At 48.6% G+C, this 22,230-nt stretch overlaps 1 protein-coding gene across 1 annotated transcript; it reads left to right on the plus strand.

Annotated features, from left to right (window-relative positions):
* The first annotated feature begins 1,235 nt into the window (after nt 1-1,235).
* On the plus strand, nt 1,236-12,408 carry LOC310636512 (uncharacterized protein). The gene is made up of 4 exons (XM_083356430.1): nt 1,236-2,094; nt 2,672-2,735; nt 5,579-5,702; nt 11,101-12,408. The coding sequence occupies exons 1-4, from the start codon at nt 1,481-1,483 to the stop codon at nt 11,922-11,924; spliced, it is 1,626 nt and encodes a 541-aa protein (XP_083212556.1). The 5' UTR covers nt 1,236-1,480; the 3' UTR covers nt 11,925-12,408.
* Nucleotides 12,409-22,230: the final 9,822 nt, after the last annotated feature.

The raw sequence follows: 22,230 nt of genomic DNA on the forward strand, positions 1-22,230 counted from the left end.
ACTTCAGAATAAAGAATGATTAGCTATATTAGTAAAGGTAAAGGTTCCCCCGCACATGCGTGCTAGTCGCTTCCGACTCTAGGGGCCGGTGCTCATCTCCGTTTCAAAGCCGAAGAGCCAGTGCTTGTCTGAGGACGTCTCCATGGTCATGTGGCCGGCATGAATAGACGCCAAAGGCGCACAGAACACTGTTACCTTCCCACTGGAGTGGTCCCTGTTTTTCTACTTGCATTTTTACATGCTTCCGAACTGCTAGGCTGGCAGAAGCTGGGACAAGTAACAGGCGCTCACTCTGTTATGCGGCACCCGGGATTCGACCCGCCAAACTGCCAATCTTCTGATCGACAAGCTCAGCGTCCTAACCCACTGAACCACTGCATCCCTAGCTATATTATACCTTGTATATACAGTGGCCATTATCCTGCCTTTATTGTTTTTATAAATAAGACTGCAAACATGCCTAAAATTCCTTCCTTCTCCTATTTCCCCAATCAACACCTGTGTGAGAGCAGCTGGGTTGAGAATGAGCAACTAACCCAAAGTCACCCAGCTCGCTTTGATGCCTAAGTGGGGACTAGAACTCACAAGTCTCTAGGTGTGGCCCTTTACTACAAGATCAAATTGCTCTCGGAATTCTTTGGGGAAAAATTAAAAGGGCAGATCTGAAAAAAGAGGCAAATCTGAAAAAGCTTCCTAAAGATAAAAAAAACTTTATGTTTAAAACTTTGTTTTACAAAGCAAAATTTATTTATTTTATTTATTTTATTACATTTATATACCGCCCTTTCCCTGAGGACTCAGGGCGGTTAAAATTCAAGACCAAAACCAAGAAAATTAATTTTATTTTAATTTAAATAAATCTAAAAGGGCAGCTTTCTGAAATATTCTGCAAGTAGTGAGGATGACCATTTTTGTTGATTACATTATGATTTTTCTGTAGCATGCTGTCCATTGTGTAGAAACTTTATATAATTTATTACCGGTTTTAAAAAAAATTAAGAGCGGTAATTACTAATAAACATTAAATTAGGACAATGAAAAAGAGAAATAACAAAAAAAATAAAAGTGCAATAAAAAGTAGAAAAGAGAAAGATATAAAAAATATATAAAGTATTTTGTAATATTCTTCCCAGCAGTTGTAAAAGTACAATTATAACCTCTTTCTAAAGTTCCATCATGACTCTCTTCTATCTATAATTTGTCACAAACATCTTTAGTTTATTGATATAATCTTAGCTATCTAAAGCTGAATAGATTTGCCAGCTTGTGATTTCATTTTGCGTTCCTTGGCATTGTTCAACTCTTGTCCTCCTTTTAAAATTTCTCCTTAGGGACTCGAAGCGTTTCACATGGCAAGAAGACCGATGCTTCTAAACTATCCTGTGGCCTGAAATACACTGTGGGGTGTTGATATCCAAAGCAGCCGCTTCAGTGGGTGGGATTCACACATTCAAGCCATCATTGGTGGCAGGAAGAGGACATGGCTTCTGAGCAAAGAGTGGTGATGCCTCTGGGTCTTTTTCAACAGGTTGGAATTCCACAGGAAGTGAAAGCAGAGCAGGCAGAGTCCATCCTGTTTGAATCGGGGAATGGGAAAGACCTTCCCATCTTGCTCACTGGGAACAGGGAAGAATTCTGGGAAAGAACCGGGGTTGGCTATCCAAATGGACTGCAACAGCCCTGGGAAGGCCAACTGCAGGCTTTCTTGAGAGCGATGGAGTCTTCCCAACGTCGGGCAAGTGGGGAGATGAACCATCCAAGGCTCAGCAGAGATGTCCAGCTGATGGCCAACCGTGACCCGGCGAAAGACCAAGGGGAGGAGGGTGAGGAGGTGAAGCAAGAGATCCAGCCAATCGAACAAGCATTGGGCACCGATCTGGAGCGCCGACGTTTCCGGCAGTTTGGCTACAAGGAGGCTGAAGGGCCCCCGAGAGGTTTGCCACCAGCTCTGGGAACTTTGCCACCAGTGGCTGAAGCTGGAAAGACACACCAAGGAGCAGATCCTGGAGCTGGTGGTTCTGGAGCAGTTCCTGCCCATCCTTCCAGCAGAAATGCAGAGCTGGGTGAGGCAAGGCAGGCCAGAGAGCTGCCCTCATGCTGTGCAGTGGCGTAGCGTGGGTTGTCAGCACCCGGGGCAAGGCAACCGGAAGCGGAAATAGAGGGGCAGGCGGGCGGTGATGTCACGGCACTGCTGAAAAGACGCGCCCCGCAGCGGCGTAGACTTTCCAAGAAGAGTCGCGCGCATGCGGGATGCTTCTGGGTCCCTCTCGAGGGCGGCTGGGTGGGGCTCCGACCTGCAAGAGCCGCTGCATTCAAGCTCGCAGGTGAGCCCCGCTAAATAAAGCCACCCATGCGCATGAAGCTAGGCCGGCCGGCCAGCGGGTCCGCCTTCGCTCGGCCAAACCTGCCAGGGCGCCTGCGGGGCGCTTGCGGTTGGCCTGAGCCTGGGCGGAGAGTTGGGCGCTTCTATTTATTTTATTCAGTTTATGTGGCCGCCCATCTCACCTGCTGGACTCATTTCGCTTTGCAAGAAAGAGCAGCTGGAGAGCGGAGCCAAGCCAACTCTGTGCAGCCCTTGGGGCTCCCTGAGCAGCTCAGTGCAAGCGCGCCCCCCCCAGATGTTGCGCCTGGTGCGGCCGGCCCCCCCTGCACCCCCCACGCTATGCCACTGATGCTGTGGTCCTGGCAGAGGGTTTCTGCTGAGGCAGCAACATGGAGCAAAACAGGTGGAGCAGGTAAGAGGATGGGTGGTTAAGCCTGAGAGTCAGGGTGGTGGATTGGGACTGGGGGATCTTCCATTCGGGTCGACTTCCATTCCCCTAATCCACACTTGGGAATACTGCATCCAGCTTTGGTCGCCACAATGTAAAAAAGGTGTTGAGACTCTGGAAAGAGTGCAGAGGAGAGCAACAAAGATAATCAGGGGACTGGAGGCTAAAACATACAAGGAACGTTGCTGGAATTGGGTATGTCTAGTTTAATGAAGAGACGGGCGAGGGGGGACATGATAGCAGTCTTCCAATATCTCAGGGGCTGCCCCAAAGAAGAGGGAGTCAAGCTATTCTCCAAAGCACCTGAGAGCAGGACAAGAAGCAATGGGTGGAAACCAATCAAGGAGAGAAGCAACCTGGAACTAAGGAGATATTACCTGAGAGAACGATTAACCAGTGGAACAACCTGCCTTCCAGAAGTTGTGGTGCTCCATCAGGGAAGGCTTTTGAGAAGAGATTGGGCAACCATTTGTCTGAAATGGCAGAGGGTTTCCTGCCTCAGCAGAGGGTTGGACTAGAAGACCTCTAAGGCAGAGGTCCCCAATCTTTTGGGCACCAGGGACCGGTTACAAGAGAGATTTTTCCGCGGACCGGAGGGGGCGTGGTTTTGTGTGCTTCCTGCATCCTGCAGATGGGGCTTTGTTTGTTTGTGCGGCCCAGTTGCTGGCATGCCGCGGCCCGGTACCAGTCCACGGACCGGGGGTTGGGGACCCCTGCTCTAAGGTCCCTTCCATCCAATTCTGTTATTCCCTAGCCCTTAGGGTCCTTGGTGCTTTCTGATCTTGGTGATTTTCTTGCAGACCTTTCGTTACCCAAACTACGTAACATCATCAGTGCTAGTCACTGGTGATGATGTGTGAACTTCAGCTCCCAGAATTCCCCATCCAACACAGCTGGGGAACAGGATGAGGGAAAGAACAGAAGTGCACCTTCTGATTGAATGATTGTCCCCCCCTCCCCCATGGAATAATAATAATAATAATAATAATAATAATAATAATAATAATAATAATAATAAGAAGAAGAAGAAGAAGAAGAAGAAGAAGAAGAAGAAGAAGAAGAAGAAGAAGAAGAAGAAGAAGAAGAAGAAGAAGAAGAAGAAGAAGAAGAAGAAGTAGTAGTAGTTGGAAGGGACCTTGGAGGTCATCTAGTCCAACCCCCTGCTCAGGCAGGAAACCCTATACCATTTCAGACAAGTGGCTGGCCAGTCTCTTCTTAAAAACTTCCAGTGTTGGAGCATTGACTGCTTCTGGAGGCAGGTTGTTCCACTGGTTAGTTGTTCTCACAGTCAGGAAGTTTCTCCTTAGTTCTAGGTTGCTTCTCTCCTTGACTAGTTTCCATCCGTTGCTTCTTGTCCTGCTTTCAGGTGCTTTGGAGAATAGCTTGACTCCCTCTTCTTTGGGGCAGCCCCTGAGATATTGGAACACTGCTATCATGTCCCCCCTCACCCTTCTCTTCGTTAAACTACACATACCCAATTCCAGCAACCGTTCCCTATATGTTTTAGACTTCAAGTCTTTGCAGGGATCTTTTCTCCCATCCTTGTGTGCCTGAAATCTTTTCCTAGAATCCCCATACAGCCCTTTGTTTCCTGTGTCTGCAAACCATTTCTCCCAAACTCCCTATCTCTTGGGACAGCCTCATATGCCACATATTTTTTTTGCAATTTGTAAACCATCCAGAGACATCACCCTGTCAACAAAAGTGCGTATAGTCAAGGCTATGGTCTTCCCAGTTGCAATGTATGGCTGTGAAAGTTGGACCATAAGAAAGGCTGAGCGCCAAAGAACTGAGGCCTTTGAACTCTGGTGCTGGAGAAGACTCCTGCAGGTCCCTTGGACTGCAAGGCGATCAAACCGGTCAGTCCTAGAGGAGATCAACCCTGACTGCTCTTTAGAAGGCCGGATCCTGAAGCTAAAACTCAAATCCTTTGGCCACCTAATGAGAAGGAAGGACTCACTGGAGAAGAGCCTAATGCTGGGAAAGGTTGAGAGCAAGAGAAGAAGGGGACGACAGAGAATCAGGTGGCTGGATGGAGTCACTGAAGCAGTAGGCGTGAGCTTAAATGGACTCCAGAAGATGGTAGAGGGCAGGAAGGCCTGGAGGAACGTTGTCCATGGGGTCGTGATGGGTCCGACACGACTTCGCAGCTAACAACAACAAACCATCCAGAGTTGCTGGGAATCGGGCAGCATATCAATTTAACAAATAATAATTTATCCTTCTTGGTCGCACAGTCAGCCAGATGTTTAGGCTGGATTTGGCATCTCTGTCTACCTGTTGCTGGGGTCCACCTGGCTGGCTGAGGAATTCTGGGAGTTGAAGTCCACAAGTCTTAAAGTTGCCAAGTTTGAAGAGCCCTGCCCTATTGAGTCCTTCCCAAGGACCCGGGATAGGCAGATGTTGTGGTTTGATGGGGATAAAGGTCTCCTTACAGGATATAAGCTGTTCCAAGCAAAGCTTCCTTTTGCAATTGACTGATGGGAATGTTCAGGTAGCACTCCAGATGTTTGGGGATTTGCACCCAAGGGGCCTATTGCTATCAGAATTATCTTTGCTTTCTTTCTACTTCACTTTGCTGGTCTTTATATTTTGTGTTTTTCTCCAGTATAACTTATTAATACCGTATGATTTATAGTTTTATGTATACTATATAATTTAGACTGCATAATTTGTAATCATTTACACTATATTATTCTTTGCATCTGGTTCTCCTCGCTTTCCTCTTTTGCTCGGCACCTCGCTTTACAAAAAGTCCTTAATTGAAAGCCGGTAGAAATCTTTGCTCGTCTCTCCTTTGAATTCAGGTGGGTTTCCGCAAAAGTGGTGCTGGATCCCCTGAATTGAGAATCTTCCCTTGCAGTGAACGGCAGAAGCCTCCCTTCGTGGAGATCAAACAAGAGACGGACAAGGAATCACACTTGCCATTAGGTAAGGATCCTTTGGGATGGTATCCCCACCCTCCTGTTGGGGTTTTAGTGGATCCCAAGCAGCGGGGTCTCCCAATGGTGGGAGATGACTGCTCAGAAGCCCCCCCCCATCTGTCTTGATTGCTACAGGATGACAAGTCTAGGGAGATGGACTAGTGCAGAGGTAGGCAACCTCGGCTCTTTTATGACTCATGGACTTCAACTCCCAGAATTCCTGAGCCAGCACGGCTCAGCTTGGAAACCTCTCCCTTTCCCCTCAGCATGGCCGGCTCAGGAATTCTGGGAGTTGAAGTCCATGAGTCATAAAGTGGCCTAGGCCAGGGGTAGGCAACCTCGGCTCTTTTATGACTCGTGGACTTCAACTCCCAGAATTCCTGAGCCAGCATGGCTCAGCTTGGAAACCTCTCCCTTTCCCTTCAGCATGGCCGGCTCAGGAATTCTGGGAGTTGAAGTCCACAAGTCATAAAGTGGCCTAGGCCAGGGGTAGGCAACCTTGGCTCTTTTATGACTTGTGGACTTCAACTCCCAGAATTCCTGAGCCAGCATGGCTCAGCTTGGAAACCTCTCCCTTACCCCTCAGCAGGGCTGGCTCAGGAATTGTGGGAGTTGAAGTCCACAAGGCATAAAGCGGCCATAGTTCCCCCATGTTGGCTCAGGAATTGTGGGAGTTGAAGTCTACAAGTCATAAAAGGCCCAGGTTTGAAGACCCCTGGTTTAGTGAGTAGGCCAGGGGTAGGCAACCTCGGCTCTTTTATGACTCATGGACTTCAACTCCCAGAATTCCTGAGCCAGCATGGCTCAGCTTGGAAACCTCTCCCTTTCCCTTCAGCATGGCCGGCTCAGGAATTCTGGGTGTTGAAGTCCACGAGTCATAAAGTGGCCTAGGCCAGGGGTAGGCAACCTCGGCTCTTTTATGACTCGTGGACTTCAACTCCCAGAATTCCTGAGCCAGCATGGCTCAGCTTGGAAACCTCTCCCTTTCCCTTCAGCATGGCCGGCTCAGGAATTCTGGGAGTTGAAGTCCACGAGTCATAAAGTGGCCTAGGCCAGGGGTAGGCAACCTCAGCTCTTTTATGACTCGTGGACTTCAACTCCCAGAATTCCTGAGCCAGCATGGCTCAGCTTGGAAACTCTTCCTTTCCCCTCAGCATAGCTGTCTCAGGAATTCTGGGAGTTGAAGTCCACGAGTCATAAAAGAGCCGAGGTTGCCTACCCCTGGACTAGTGGCTAAGAATCAAGATACTAGCCGAATTCTTTGTAGCTTGACTAAATGATCTTTTGGTGTAGAGAAGACTGAGACTGCAGGGATCCTGTCTGCTCTCCAGTGGCTAAGCAGGGTTGGTGATGGAGACCAATAAGAAATCCCCAGTATGGCTAGTCCTTGACTTACGAGGGTTTGCTTGGTGACTTTTATGACGGTCTTAGGAAAGCTCAAAACTTTCTTAAAGACTCGTCTCACCCCGGAAGTTCTTTTTTTTTTTTGAACTATTACCATCTGGCAGACGGTACAGGATAATAAAAACGAAGACAAATAGGCTGAAAAATAGTTTATATCCCATATTAAATACTAATGTATAGTGCCACATTGAGGTGCAATATTGGGGGCGGCGTATTGGTGAATAGAATGTGAAGGATGCGTGTAGATAATGTACGTTTTTATTTGTGGTTTTTACTCGTGTGCAGTGCGCGCTGTGCGTAGCGCTTAATTTCGTTGTGAGTTACACAGTGGCAATAAAGATAGTCTATGAGGGACTACCTAAAACAGGGGTGTCAAACTCAATTTCATTGAGGGCCGCATCAGCATTGCGGTTGCCCTCGGGGCCAGGTGGGTGTGGCCTGGGTGGGCGTGGCCTACTGGGTGGGCGTGGCTAGAGTACATATGGCCTACTAGGTGGGCGTGGCCAGCTCTACATCATTCGCATCAAGGGTGCCTATGGGGGCCTGGGCAGGAGTGGGACAGATCTGAGGGTCTCTGGCAGGAGGAGGGTCTCTGGGCCAGGGCCAAGGCAGCGGGGGCCGTTCCGTCACTGTTTCCAGGATGGGCTGCATGAAACCACTTCGCGGGCTGGATCTGGCCCCCGGGCCTTGTGTTTGACATTTCTGACCTCAGATTTGAAGTTTTGAGGGCCGCCTGCCTCTCTCCCCCCCCCCAGTCCTGTGATCACAATTTACAACAGTTTTGCTGAAAGAAGCATTTTTCCAGTTTTCAGCAAACCACACTCGTTTTAGACGATGGCTTCACTCAATGACTGCGGTGCAAAAAAATAAAAGTCAAATTGGGTCAGTCATGTGCTGACCTCTTTAATGACCAGCATGACTTACAACTGTCATTGATTTACGCTCCTAAGTTGAGGACTGCTTTGTAGGAGATATAAAAAAAAACCATTGGGGAAGAAGACAACGGCAGATATTCTGTTGCCAAGAAAACAACACAGAGGCATCTCTGTAATCGCAGAAGCTGATCCTGCTCCCTGCTTTAACTAAGGATTTCTCCTAGCCCACCATTTTTTTTTTTGGTCTCCTGGTGGTTTCATTAAAGGTAAAGTAAAGGTAAAGTTTCCCCCGCACATGCGTGCTAGTCGTTTCCGACTCTAGGGGCCGGTGCTCATCTCCGTTTCAAAGCCAAAGAGCCAGCGCTTGTCCGAGGACGTCTCCGTGGTCATGTGGCCGGCATGACTAGACGCCAAAGGCGCACGGAACGCTGTTACCTTCCCACCGGAGCGGTCCCTATTTTTCTACTTGCATTTTTACGTGCTTTCGAACTGCTAGGTTGGCAGAAGCTGGGACAAGTAACAGGCGCTCACTCTGCTACGCGGCACTCGGGATTCGACCTGCCAAACTGCCGACCTTCTGATCGACAAGCTCAGCTTCCTAACCCACTGAGCCACCGCGTCCCTTGTGGTTTCATTAGTACTATTTAAAATGAATTAATATTCACTTTGGCGGCAATGTTTGGAGCAGGAATCTTAACATGGAGTCAGGAAGTCAGAGTTTTCTATTTTGATACACCCAGGGATACTGATGTTCACTCTGGACGGCTGCAAAACTAATAAAAGGAATTTTAATAAAGGAGAACATGTGTAGCTCAGGGATGAAATGAGGGGCCCTTGGTGCTCTCTGAGCTTGGATGTTTTCTTGCAGACGTTTCATTACCCAAACTAGGTTAACATCATCCCAGTGCCCCGCTATCATTATCAAACCACGTTTGGGTAATCACAGTGATCATTAGTTTGGGTAATGAAAGGTCTGCAAGAAAACAAGCAAGCTCAGGGAGCAAAGGAGCCTTGCAAAGGAAGTTTGCATAAATGCAAAATGCAGTTATGCTCAAACACTATAATCAGAATATTAAAAATAACAAATCTATAATACTGTAACATCTTGCCAGCAGATGTGAGATCGGCCCCCACCCTTTTGGCTTTCCAAAAGAGCCTTAAAAACTGGCTCTGCCAGTTGGCTTGGGGCCCTGATGAGGGTACTCTGTGAAAGAGGTTTGCAAACTTGGTCCTTTTATACCTTGTGGACTTCAACTCCCAGAATTCCTCAGCCAGGCACATGGCTGAGGAATTCTGGGAGTTGAAGTCCACAAGGCATAAAAGGGCCAAGTTTGAAGACCCCTGCTCTATGATGTGAGTGGAATATTCATACTGTCATCCTATTATGTCAGGGGTCTTCAAACATGCCTGGCTGAGGAATTCTGGGATTTGAAGTCCATGAGTCATAAAAGGGCCGAGTTTGAAGACCCCTGTATTATGTTCTTCATGGTCTTGATTTTTTAGTCTTTTGCTAATTCTTCTTAATTTTAATCTCCTCATATTTACGATTTTATCATACTAGTGTAAGCCATTCATAGTTGCTCTGGAAAATGAGATGTGTGGTATATACATTCAGTGTGAATAAATAACAGTGCTAGATGAATTTCTTTACTAGTCCAGTAGATCAGTAACAAAACCTAAATTTTAGTTAGATGTTAGTGAAAATAAAGTTTGATTTCCCCCCCCCTCTATCCTCCCCGTAAACTGTGTAGTGCCGAGAAATCAGTGGGCCTACTGTATTCCTGTCATTGGGTGATCGCAGTGTACAATAAATCTAAACGTTTTTATTTTATTTTTTTAAAAAAGGGAGAAACGTCACGTCATCAAAACCCAGTGCTACTTCAGGGTGATTCTGGGGTAGATTGGCAGATATCTGTCCAGAGATTAGCGTCCCAAATGGAAAAATGGCAGCTCAGATTTTGTAACTCAGGGTTGAATCTGTGGCATTGGTGCCCTCTGAGCTTGGTTGTTTTCTTGCAGACGTTTCATTACCCAAACTAGGTAACCTCATCAGTGCCAGCTACCTAGTTTAGCTTAATTTGGAAGATCATCTAACGGCCATGACCAGGGGGACCTTCGCACAGGTTCGCCTAGTGCGCCAGTTGTACCCCTTTTTGGACCAAGATAATAATAATTTTAATAATTTAATTTGTATACCGCCCTTCTCCCGAAGGACTCAGGGCGGTGAACAGGGCAATACATAGTAAAAAACCGAATACACAAATTAAAAGCAATTAAACCATTATGCCCATAATAATTAATACATTAAAATTAGAACTATTTATAAAAACCCAACCCCATCCCATCAGACCAGGCCAGCTTGTTCGAAAAAGAAGGTTTAAAGATGCCCTATGCACGGTTACCCACGCCCTCGTCACTTCTCACCTGGATTACTGCAATGCTCTTTACATGGGGCTGCCCTGGAAGAGCACCCAGAGGCTTCAACTGGTGCAAAATGCGGCCGTGCGGGTGCTTATGGGAGTATCTCAGTACTCCCATGTTACACCACTCCTGCGTGAGCTGCATTGGCTTCCGGTTGCCCTCCGAGTGCGATTCAAGGTGCTGGTAATAACCTTTAAAGCCCTACATGGCTTAGGCCCGGGGTACTTGCGAGACCACCTGCTGCCAATGTCAACCTCCCATCGCCCGGTTCGCTCCCACAGAGTCGGCCTCCTCAGGGTGCCGTCGGCCAGGCAGTGCCGGCTGGTGACCCCCAAGGGGAGAGCCTTCTCTGTGGGCACGACGACCCTCTGGAATGAACTGCCTCCAGAGCTGCAGACGACCCCTGACCTTCGGTCCTTCCGCCGCGACCTGAAGACATGGTTGTTCCAACAAGCGGGCCTGGACTGACTACTGTTTTTAATTAGGCTTTTTACTGGGTTAAATTGTCTCGTAATTTTGCATGTATTGTTTAATTCTCTTTTAAATTTTTTACTCTATGTTTTTAAATTTTAATGGTTGTCAGCCGCCCTGAGTCCTCGGGGAGAAGGGCGGCATATAAATTTAATAATAAAAACAACCAGGTTCAGAGAACACCAAGCACCCTTCCATTCAGATTTTCACCATAGAGTTCTCTCTTTATTCTAGGAGATGCGGAAGAGGAAAGCAAATTGGGGAAGAAGAACTCCAAAACTCCCGGAAGAGCTGAGCCAAACCATCTGAAGCAAGATGGTGCCGCTATACGCCCAACAGAAACTTACCTTGAAAAAGATCTGGACCAGTTCATCAATTCCCAGGGACGGTATGTTGAGTTGGATAGTGGCACCTCTCAGCTAACAACCCCTGCAGGCCGAAGACAGAAACCTCTAAGTGAGTGTGAGAAACCTTGTGCGTGCTGCAACAAGGACTTACAAGTCAAGCGCAACTTCGGAGCGCCCGAGAGAACTCACACGGGCGAAAAGCCGTACAAGTGCTCCGTGTGCGGCAAGGGCTTCAGCACGAGGGCGTATCTGGTCACCCACGCCAGGATCCACACGGGCGAGAAGCCCTACCGGTGCTCCGACTGCGGCAAGGGTTTCTGCGACAACTCCAACCTCATAGTCCACAAAAGGACTCACACAGGCGAGCGACCGTACCAGTGCGCCGATTGTGGAAAGAGCTTCCGGGAACGCCCGGTCCTTATTCGGCACCAGCGGATCCACACGGGAGAGAAGCCCTACAAATGCCGAGACTGCGGGAAAGGGTTCAGCCAGAGCTCTGGTCTTTTGGTGCACGAACGCACTCACACCCGAGAGAAGCCGTACACCTGCACCGATTGTGGGAAGGGCTTTGGGGGCAACTCAAACCTGAGGGTGCACATGAGGATCCACATGGGGGAGAAGCCATACCTGTGCTCTGATTGTGGGAAAATGTTTGGAGACAGATCGCTTCTCGTGAGGCACCAGAACAGCCACCAAGAAGACAAATGTTGATGAAAATCAAAATCTGCATTTGGAGTGCTGGCGAAATCATTAAAAAAAGATATTCATGCACCCGGCTAACTGGAAAGTTTGTCTGCATAGGGCAGTGTCTGTCATACTGGGGCACTTTAAGATGTGTGGACTTCAAGTGCCAGAACCCCTCAGTCAACATGGCTGGCTGAGGAATTCTGGGAGTTGGAGTCCACGCATCTTAACAGTGGCCAAGGCTGAGAACCACTGGTGTAGTGTACATCTAATGCACATTGTGGACACCGCACCCTAAAATGGACACCAACAAATTTGGGAGTGAATTCTGAGGAAGACTAATAAGATTTGTTGGTGGGAGGGGGGAAAGGCAAGTCCTGTGAAGAACATAGTACATTTAATCTCCAGAAAAGAGGACTGAGGGAATGTTAAAGTGGCCTATATTAAATGTAAATAATAATAATAACTTTTCAGGCATTTGAAAAATAGGAGGGAAACTGTGTGTGTGTGTGTGTGTGTAAAATCACTCTAAATATCTGAGTCCCGGGTGTATTCATTTAAAAGATTATGAGAGACTGTTAAAATGCTGTTCCCCGGGATGAAAAAATCTTTATTTAACATTGAGCTTTTGTCAGCAACTGCTGAAGTTTTCAAACTACGAGCCAGCGTCTGTATGTGCTTGTCCCCACGGCTCTCTAGATGCCAATGATCCGGCCTTTGGGCGCACAACAGATCCATCCATCCTCGCTCTCCCGTGATAGAATGTATCGATCCGCCCTTGCTGGTTGGCGTCCGCCTTAGTTCCGCCGCTCTCTCTGCTTGCCCTGTCTGCCGATCTTCTCTGTCTCGTGAACCGCGGTTGTCACGCAAGGAATGGCCGTTAAGTGTTGCTGCAGGACATCTCCTTCTATTGACATATCTGGATGTGCCGTTTGTCATATTTGTCGCTGCTCTCCCCACTTGCGTCTAAGGAACATGCACACCTCTATCAGGTACTGTATGCATGCCAAATGGGTATTTGGTGGATTTCATCCGACGCTGCTGCCCACACCAAAAACCATGACCAACCAATGATGGACCAACAACAGCCACTTGGGTGACACTAACGTATATCAATGGGGTATCCGAAGCAGTGGCAGGGATACTCGCCTCTCATGACATCAAAGTGGCACATATGCCTAACCAAACCCTGCAGATGAGAATAATATGCCCCAAAGGCTCCATCCGAAGGCAAAAAGTCATCCGTGATTACAGAATTAATTGCCTGTGCAATTATATTGGAGAGACCGTGAAACACCTTCAGACAAGGGTCCATGAACACGAATTAGTGGCCAAACGTAAAGAGCAATGGTCTCAGGTCTGGACACACATGAGTGAACACAACCACCCATGTAACTTTGCAGGAACTAAGGTCATCGCTCAAGACCCAACGAAGGGTGGCCACCTGCTGAAAGAAACCTGGCTATCCAACCAGCATTCTATTAACTGACATACAGAATTATTGCCAGCGTATCAAACACTGGACAGGGACGCGGTGGCTTAGTGGGTTAGGATGCTGAGCTTGTCGATCAGATGGACGGCAGTTTGGCGGGTCGAATCCCGAGTGCCACGTAGCAGAGTGAGCGCCTGTTACTCGTCCCAGCTTCTGCCAACCTAGCAGTTCGAAAGCACGTAAAAATGCAAGTAGAAAAATAGGGACCACTACGGTGGGAAGGTAACAGCGTTCCGTGCGCCTTTGGCGTCTAGTCATGCCGGCCACATGACCACGGAGACGTCCTCGGACAAGCGCTGGCTCTTTGGCTTTGAAACAGAGATGAGCACCGGCCCCTAGAGTTGTAAACAACTAGCATGCATGTGTGGGGGAACCTTTACCTTTACCTTTATCAAATACTGAGACAACACAAACAGTCACGCAGGGGACTCAAACGGATAAACCATCGAACACCCGTCTCCGAAGCAAACAGAAACATGAAAGGTCTTAGCCACACACTTACAGAGACATCGACATGAGCAGCGTTCCCAGGTATGGTCACGTGTAGCCGAGAACAACCACACATTTGATTCTGCGGGGGCTGAGGTCATCACCCAGGACTCTACGAAAGGGGGCCGCCTATGAAAAGAGGCGTGGCTAATCGTTATTCGATCAACTGACGTGGAATTACTACCTCCATACCAAACACTGAGAAGACATGTACACCTACGCAAGGAATCAGAGCAGGCAAACCTTCTACCACATTTGTACCGGATGAACAGAAACATGAAAGAGTTGGGTCGCTTACCTATTGAGCGGCAAGGTCCCATCATGAGTGGGGAGATGGAAGCACGGGCAGCACCCATTACAGAATCAAAAGGAAGGCAGCAGACCAGCACGATCGGGATGAGACGTGCGGCAAGAGCGTTGTCAGTGGACACGGCTGCGTGGCATTTTGACGGCACTGCCGAAAGGGACGGTAGGGAGAACGATCCGGCAGCACCGCCAAACAGCTGCGCGCTGCGGAATGAACGTGACCAGCGGGCTGGGCAGATCAGGGGAGGGAAAGTGTTACGATCGCGGTAGATTCCAGCTTATATGGTGAAACCGGGATCAATTACGGGAGAGCGAGGGATGGATAGGCCGGTCACGCGCTCCATGACCAGAGCGCTAAATATCGCATAGCTATAAAAGCGAGTTCTTCCAGCCATTTGCTCTTACTTTGATGATGTCAGCAGAGGACTGACGAAAGCTCAGTGATTAAAAACGTTTTTTCTTCATCCCGGAGATCAGTAGCTTTTATTGGATTTTAATGGTGTATACTTGGGATTCAAGTTTTTAAAACTGTTAAGGATATATATAGTTAGGTAAAGGTAAAGATTCCCCCGCACATGCGTGCTAGTCGTTTCCGACTCTAGGGGCTGGTGCTCATCTCCGTTTCAAAGCCGAAGAGCCAGCGCTTGTCCGAGGACGTCTCCGTGGTCTCGTGGCCGGCATGACTAGACGCCAAAGGCGCACGGAACGCTGTTACCTTCCCACCGTAGTGGTCCCTATTTTTCTACTTGCATTTTTACGTGCTTTCAAACTGCTAGGTTGGCAGAAGCTGGGACGAGTGACAGGCGCTCACTCTGTTACGCGGCACTTGGGATTCGACCCGCCAAACTGCCGACCTTCTGATCGACAAGCTCAGCGTCCTAACCCACTGAGCCACCGCGTCCCCATATATAGTTAGGTGACCTTATAAACCTTGAAATATAGAAAATTAAATAAACTACAGGGAAATAGATTGAGGTGAGATATATAGAAGAACAGAATGACAGAGTTGGAAGGGAACTTGGAGATCTTCTAGAGCAGGGCTCTTCAAACTTGGCCCTTTTATGACTTGTGGACTTCAATTCCCAGAATTCCTCAGCCAGTCATAAAAGGGCCAAGTTTGAAGAGCCCTGTTCTAGTCCAATCCCCTACTCTTGACCCTAGTTGCCATTATAGCCACCTTTATCTGAGACATAGCAGCCTTGAACGCGATATGATTGTCTGCTGAGTCAAACACTGGAGTAGAAGGTACCTCAGAGGTCATTTAGTCTAACCCTCTGCTTAGCACAAGAGCTGCTAGAACATTTTTGGCAAATGGGGAAGCAGGCTTTGTTTCAAGATCTCCAGTGAAGGAGAATTTACCATGAGGCAGCCTTTTCCACGGGATGGTAGCCACTAAACGAACTCTTCTATGTTGAGGACTACTGAAGACTTCTAGGAAATAAGCCTGTGTAGGATGTAAGCATTCCTGGTTATTTTGAGGAGGGGAAGATTTGATTGGTGGGTAGCTCTTACTACTAGGCACCATGGTACTGTAGTAATAAATAGCTCTTAGTTCTTTGTTTGCTTGCTTAATTCAGTTTAGAGGTTGCTCATCTCCGCTGACTTTGGGCAGATTGCGCTATAATAAATATGGAAAAGTAAAGTGGAGAAAAGAAAAATAACGTGCATCTGGTAAAAAGCAAACAACACCACACATAACACACCAGAGAGCAACTCTGGCGGGGTCTCCATAGCCACACTGCTATGGACTGGGCAAACAAGCAGGTTTTCCAGTAATCTTGGAACATCATGGGTGCAGAGGAGTCAGAAGGATTTCTGGGGCAGGGGTAGGCCACCTTGGCTCTTTGATGACTCGTGGACTTCAACTCCCAGAATTCCTGAGCCAGCATGGCTCAGCTTGGAAACCTCTCCCTTTCCCCTCAGCATGGCCGGCTCAGGAATTCTGGGAGTTGAAGTCCACGAGTCATAAAGCGGCCTAGTCCAGGGGTAGGCAACCTTGGCTCTTTGGTGACTTGTGGACTTCAACTCCCAGAATTCCTGAGCCAGCATGGCTCCGCTTGGAAACCTCTCCCTTTCCCCTCAGCATGGCCGGCTCAGGAATTCTGGGAGTTGAAGTCCACGAGTCATAGAAGAGCCAAGGTTGCCTACCCCTGCTCTGGGGAGAGGCTGCTCCAGCAGGAAAGTCCGCACCGCGTTACGTTGATGAGCAGATGTGTAGTTACAGCCTCAGAATGACGCTTTCCCTTCTAATTTCCCCATGGGGAGTTTCACAGTATTGCATAAGCTTTGCCCGTAAGTGTAAATTGGATTTAGAAAGAGTTTGGATACCTTCATGCTAACCCATTCTTGGAAAATCAGCACAGTACATAAGAAGCAGATGTGTTACGCAAATCACAACTGGGGCAAGTTGACACATAACTAAGATACTGACCTTAAACGCACAGACTCATTCAAAAACTATTTTAAGGAAGTGGTTGAACTTTTTTTAGACTTGGTTACTGTTGAGAACACTGTTTCTCAACTCAGTTCTATGAGTTCATGATGGAACAAAAAGTAAACTTTTTTTTAAAAAACACCTTGTACATCACCTAATACTAACCATGACAACAGGGGGAATTTTTACGTGGTATGAATCCATAGCGGCTTTGCTATTGTTTGTAAAACATGGATTATAGGTCCAAAATTAATTGTATTGAGAAGTTCAATATTTTCCATCATTTTAATACAAGGGTCCCTTGATAATCTGAATTCCTCCCTTCTCTGGGGTTGAGAGGGAAGGACTAGCCCAGGGGTAGGCCACCTTGGCTCATTTATGACTCATGGACTTCAACTCCCAGAATTCCTGAGCCAGCATGGCTCAGCTTGGAAACCTCTCCCTTTCCCCTCAGCATGGCTGGCTCAGGAATTCTGGGAGTTGAAGTCCACGAGTCATAAAGCGGCCTAGGCCAGGAGTAGGCCACCTTGGCTCTTTTATCACTCATGGACTTCAACTCCCAAAACTCCTGAGCCAGCATGGCTCAGCTTGGAAATCTCTCCCTTTCCCCTCAGCATGGCCAGCTCATGAATTCTGGTAGTTGAAGTCCACGAGTCATAAAGCGGCCTAGGCCAGGGGTAGGCAACCTTGGCTCTTTTATGACTCGTGGACTTCAACTCCCAGAATTCCTGAGCCAGCATGGCTCAGCTTGGAAACCTCTCCCTTTCCCCTCAGCATGGCTGGCTCAGGAATTCTGGGAGTTGAAGTCCACGAGTCATAAAGCGGCCTAGGCCAGGGGTAGGCCACCTTGGCTCTTTTGTGACTCGTGGGCTTCAACTCCCAGAATTCCTGAGCCAGCATGGCTCAGCTTGGAAACCTCTCCCTTTCCCCTCAGCATGGCTGGCTCAGGAATTCTGGGAGTTGAAGTCCACGAGTCATAAAGCGGCCTAGGCCAGGGGTAGGCAACCTTGGCTCTTTTGTGACTCGTGGGCTTCAACTCCCAGAATTCCTGAGCCAGCATGGCTCAGCTTGGAAATCTCTCCCTTTCCCCCTCAGCATGGCTGGCTCAGGAATTCTGGGAGTTGAAGTCCACGAGTCATAAAGCGACCTAGGCCAGGGGTAGGCCACCTTGGCTCTTTTGTGACTCGTGGGCTTCAACTCCCAGAATTCCTGAGCCAGCATGGCTCAGCTTGGAAATCTCTCCCTTTTTTCCCCCTCAGCATGGCTGGCTCAGGAATTCTGGGAATTGAAGTCCACGAGTCATAAAAGAGGCAAGGTTGCCTACCCCTGGCACTAACCTAAAATCTCCAGAATTGTGGTTCCCCCATTTCTCGTCCAACCTTTCCCTGCTATTCCTTGCTGGTTCTGGGGCTCAGAAATGAGACTTGCCCAAATCCACTCCCCATAGAGTGTCTGTGGGGTGCATGCATGTATACAGATAGTCCTCAACTTACGACCACAACTGAGCCCCAAATTTCCATTGCTAAGCAAAACAAGTCTTTCACAACTGTCTTTCTTGCCACAGTTGTTAAGTGAATCACTGCAGCTGGTTAAGTTAGTAACCCGGTTGTTAAGTGAATCCGGCTATCCCATTGACTTTGCTTGTCAGAAGGTCGCAAAAGGGGATCACATGACCCCAGGTCATTTCAACCGTCATAAATATGAGTTAATTGCCAAGCGTCTCAATCTTTATCACATGAGCATGAGGATGCTGGAACGGTTGTGTGAAAAATGGCCATAAGTCAATTTTTTCAGTGCCGTCGTAACTCTGAATGGTCACTAAATGAAACTTAGCCTCCCCATTCCTGAGATTAGTGTTTTTGTCAACTTTGTGATGGGTGGACTTCCACTCCCAGAATTCCTCAGCCAGCCACGTACAACTAGTCCTCACGACCACAATTGAGCCCAAGATGTATGTTGCTAAGCGAGATATTAAGTGAATTTTGTCCCGTTTTACGACCTTTCTTGCCCCAGTTGTTCAGTGCATCACTGCAGTTGTGAAATTAGTCCCACGGCTGTTCAGTGAATCAGCCGCCGTGTATCAAGTCCACATTAAACATGAGATCCTTTTTCAAGAGGTGTAGCCGTTACGGCAGGGGGGGGGTGTCTTCAAGCTTGGCCCTTTTATGAGTTGTGGACTTCAACTCCCAGAATTCCCCAGCTAGCATACTTTTAAGACTGTGGACGTCAACTCCCAGAATTCCCCAGCTAGCATACTTTAGAGACAGGGGTCTTCAAACGTGGCCCTTATGACTTGTGGACTTCAATTCCCAGAATTCCCCAGCTAGCATACTTTAAGACAGGGTCTTCAAACTTGGCCCTTTAAGACTTGTGGACTTCAATTCCCAGAATTCCCCAGCTAGCATACTTTAAGACAGGGGTCTTCAAACGTGGCCCTTTTATGACTTGTGGACGTCAACTCCCAGAATTCCCCAGCTAGCATACTTTAAGACAGGGGTCTTCAAACTTGGCCCTTTTATGACTTGTGGACGTCAACTCCCAGAATTCCCCAGCTAGCATACTTTAAGACAGGGTCTTCAAACTTGGCCCTTTTATGACTTGTGGACTTCCAGAATTCCTCAGCCAGCGGCCACATTAAACATGAGATCCTTTTTCAAGAGGTGTAGCCATTACGGCAGGGGGGGTATCTTCAAGCTTGGCCCTTTTATGACTTGTGGACTTCAACTCCCAGAATTCCTCAGCCAGCGGCACATTAAACATGAGATCCTTTTTCGAGAAGGTGTAGCCATTATGGCAGGAGGTCTTCAAGCTTGGCCCTTTTATGACTTGTGACTTCAACTCCCAGAATTCCTCAGCCAGCGGCACAATAAACATGAGATCCTTTTTCGAGAGGTGTAGCATTACGGCAGGGGGTCTTCGGCAGGGGGTCTTCAGCTTGCCCCTTTTATGACTTGTGGACTTCAACTCCAGAATTCCCCAGCCAGCCTACTTTAGCACACTTTGAGACAGGGGTCTTCAAGCTTGGCCCTTTTATGACTTGTGGACTTCAATTCCCAGAACTTCCCCAGCTAGCATACTTTAAGACAGGGGTCTTCAAACGTGGCCCTTTTATGACTTGTGGACGTCAACTCCCAGAATTCCCCAGCTAGCATACTTTAAGACAGGGTCTTCAAACTTGGCCCTTTTATGACTTGTGGACGTCAACTCCAGAATTCCCCAGCTAGCATACTTTAAGACAGGGGTCTTCAAACTTGGCCCTTTTATGACTTGTGGACTTCCAGAATTCCTCAGCCAGCGGCACATTAAACATGAGATCCTTTTTCAAGAGGTGTAGCCATTACGGCAGGGGGGTATCTTCAAGCTTGGCCCTTTTATGACTTGTGGACTTCAACTCCCAGAATTCCTCAGCCAGCGGCACATTAAACATGAGATCCTTTTTCGAGAGGTGTAGCCATTATGGCAGGAGGTCTTCAAGCTTGGGCCCTTTTATGACTTGTGGACTTCAACTCCCAGAATTCCTCAGCCAGCGGCACAATAAACATGAGATCCTTTTTCGAGAGGTGTAGCCATTACGGCAGGGGGTCTTCAAGCTTGGCCCTTTTATGACTTGTGGACTTCAACTCCCAGAATTCCCCAGCCAGCCTACTTTAGCACACTTTGAGACAGGGGTCTTCAAGCTTGGCCCCTTTTATGACTTGTGGACTTCAACCCCCAGAATTCCCCAGCCAACATACTTTTAAGACTTGTGGACGTCAACTCCCAGAATTCCCCAGCTAGCATACTTTAAGACAGGGGTCTTCAAACGTGGCCCTTTTATGACTTGTGGACTTCAATTCCAGAATTCCCTCAGCTAGCATACTTTAAGACAGGGGGTCTTCAAACTTGGCCCTTTTATGACTTGTGGACTTCCAATTCCCAGAATTCCCCAGCTAGCATACTTTAAGACAGGGGGTCTTCAAACGTGGCCCTTTTATGACTTGTGGACGTCAACTCCCAGAATTCCCCAGCTAGCATACTTTAAGACAGGGGGTCTTCAACGTGGCCCTTTTATGACTTGTGGACTTCAATTCCCAGAATTCCCCAGCTAGCATACTTTAAGACAGGGGTCTTCAAACTTGGCCCTTTTATGACTTGTGGACTTCAACTCCCAGAATTCCTCAGCCAGGCACGCTGGCCTGAGGAATTCTGGGAGTTGAAGTCCACAAGTCATAAAGGGTCGAGTTTGAAGACCCCCCCCCTGCATTAACCGGGTCTTCTTTCCCCCTTTTCCCATCCACCCTCAACCCCCCACCCAACCTCGTCCCGCTTCTAGAGAGGCCAGGAAGTGGTGGCGGGGGGGAGGGCGGGGGATGTAAACACCTCCAGTCACTTCCGGCCCCGGCCTCCCGTGGGAAAGTGGCCTTTGAATTTCCCAGCTCGTGGGAGGGAGAGATCGGGTGAGTGCAAAAGGGCAGCGGGCGGGGGGAGCCTTCCCGGCCGGAGGAGCCTGGAGGTTGCCAACTTGTCTTCCCGGGCGGGGCTCCTGTGCTTGGATGGCCCGGGAAAAAGGGCGGGACGGGCCGGCCCCGGGTTTCAGCTTCAGGAAGTTTGCCTTCCCTGGGGAAGCAGGCCAAGCTGCTAGCGACGATCGTGGGAAGGGAAAGCGGGGAAAGCGTCAGCTGTCGCGCTCCTGCTAAGGTTTTTTTTAAAAAAAGGGGGGGGTAGAGAAAAAACACGGGGAGGGGGGTAGGGAAAGACACGGGTCGCATCCCTTTTCTGAAAGGCAAGGATGGAGGAGTGTTTTGCAAAAAGAAAAAAAAATGGAAAAGAAAAAGAAAAGGGGATCTAGGGTGGGGGGAGGGTGGTGGTGGGGGGTAAGGAGCCCGAGAAGAACCCCCCCCCCTCTGCAAAGCGATGGAAGGGGAGGAAGGTGGAAAGTTGTACGGAAAGCTGAAGGTGGGCAGGCTGCCCATGGTGGATGGCGGCTCACTAAAACAGGGCATTCACACGTTCTCCGGATTTCTTCCGCAGGGTGGAGTCCCCTTTCACACAACATCCCCCCTTCCTCCCCCAAACCAGCCGGTCTGGAAGAGCCAAGAAAGATGGAGGTGGGGTGGGGGGGGTTATTTTCAGCTGCAGAGTCCTGCAGTTTAGAGCAGGGGTCTTCAAACTTGGCCCTTTTATGACTTGTTGGACTTCAACTCCCAGAATTCCTCAGCCAGCTTTGCTGGCTGAGGAATTCTGGGAGTTGAAGTCCACAAGTCATAAAAGGGCCAAGTTTGAAGACCCCTGTTTAGAGTTTGTCTTGGAATAAGGTAAAGGTTCCCCCGCACATGCGTGCTAGTCGTTTCCGACTCTAGGGGCCAGTGCTCATCTCCGTTTCAAAGCCAAAGAGCCAGCGCTTGTCCGAGGACGACTCCGTGGTCATCTGGCCGGCGTGACTAGACGCCAAAGGCGCACGGAACGCTGTTACCCTTCCCACCGGAGCGGGTCCCTATTTCTCTACTTGAGTTTTTACGTGCTTTCGAACTGCTAGGTTGCAGAAGCTGGGACGAGTAACAGGCGCTCACTCTGCTATGTGGCACTCGGGATTCGACCCGCCAAACTGCCGACCTTCTGATCGACAAGCCTCA

This window comes from Vipera ursinii, assembly GCF_947247035.1.
Source record: "Vipera ursinii genome assembly, chromosome: 2".
Lineage (NCBI taxonomy): Eukaryota > Metazoa > Chordata > Lepidosauria > Squamata > Viperidae > Vipera > Vipera ursinii.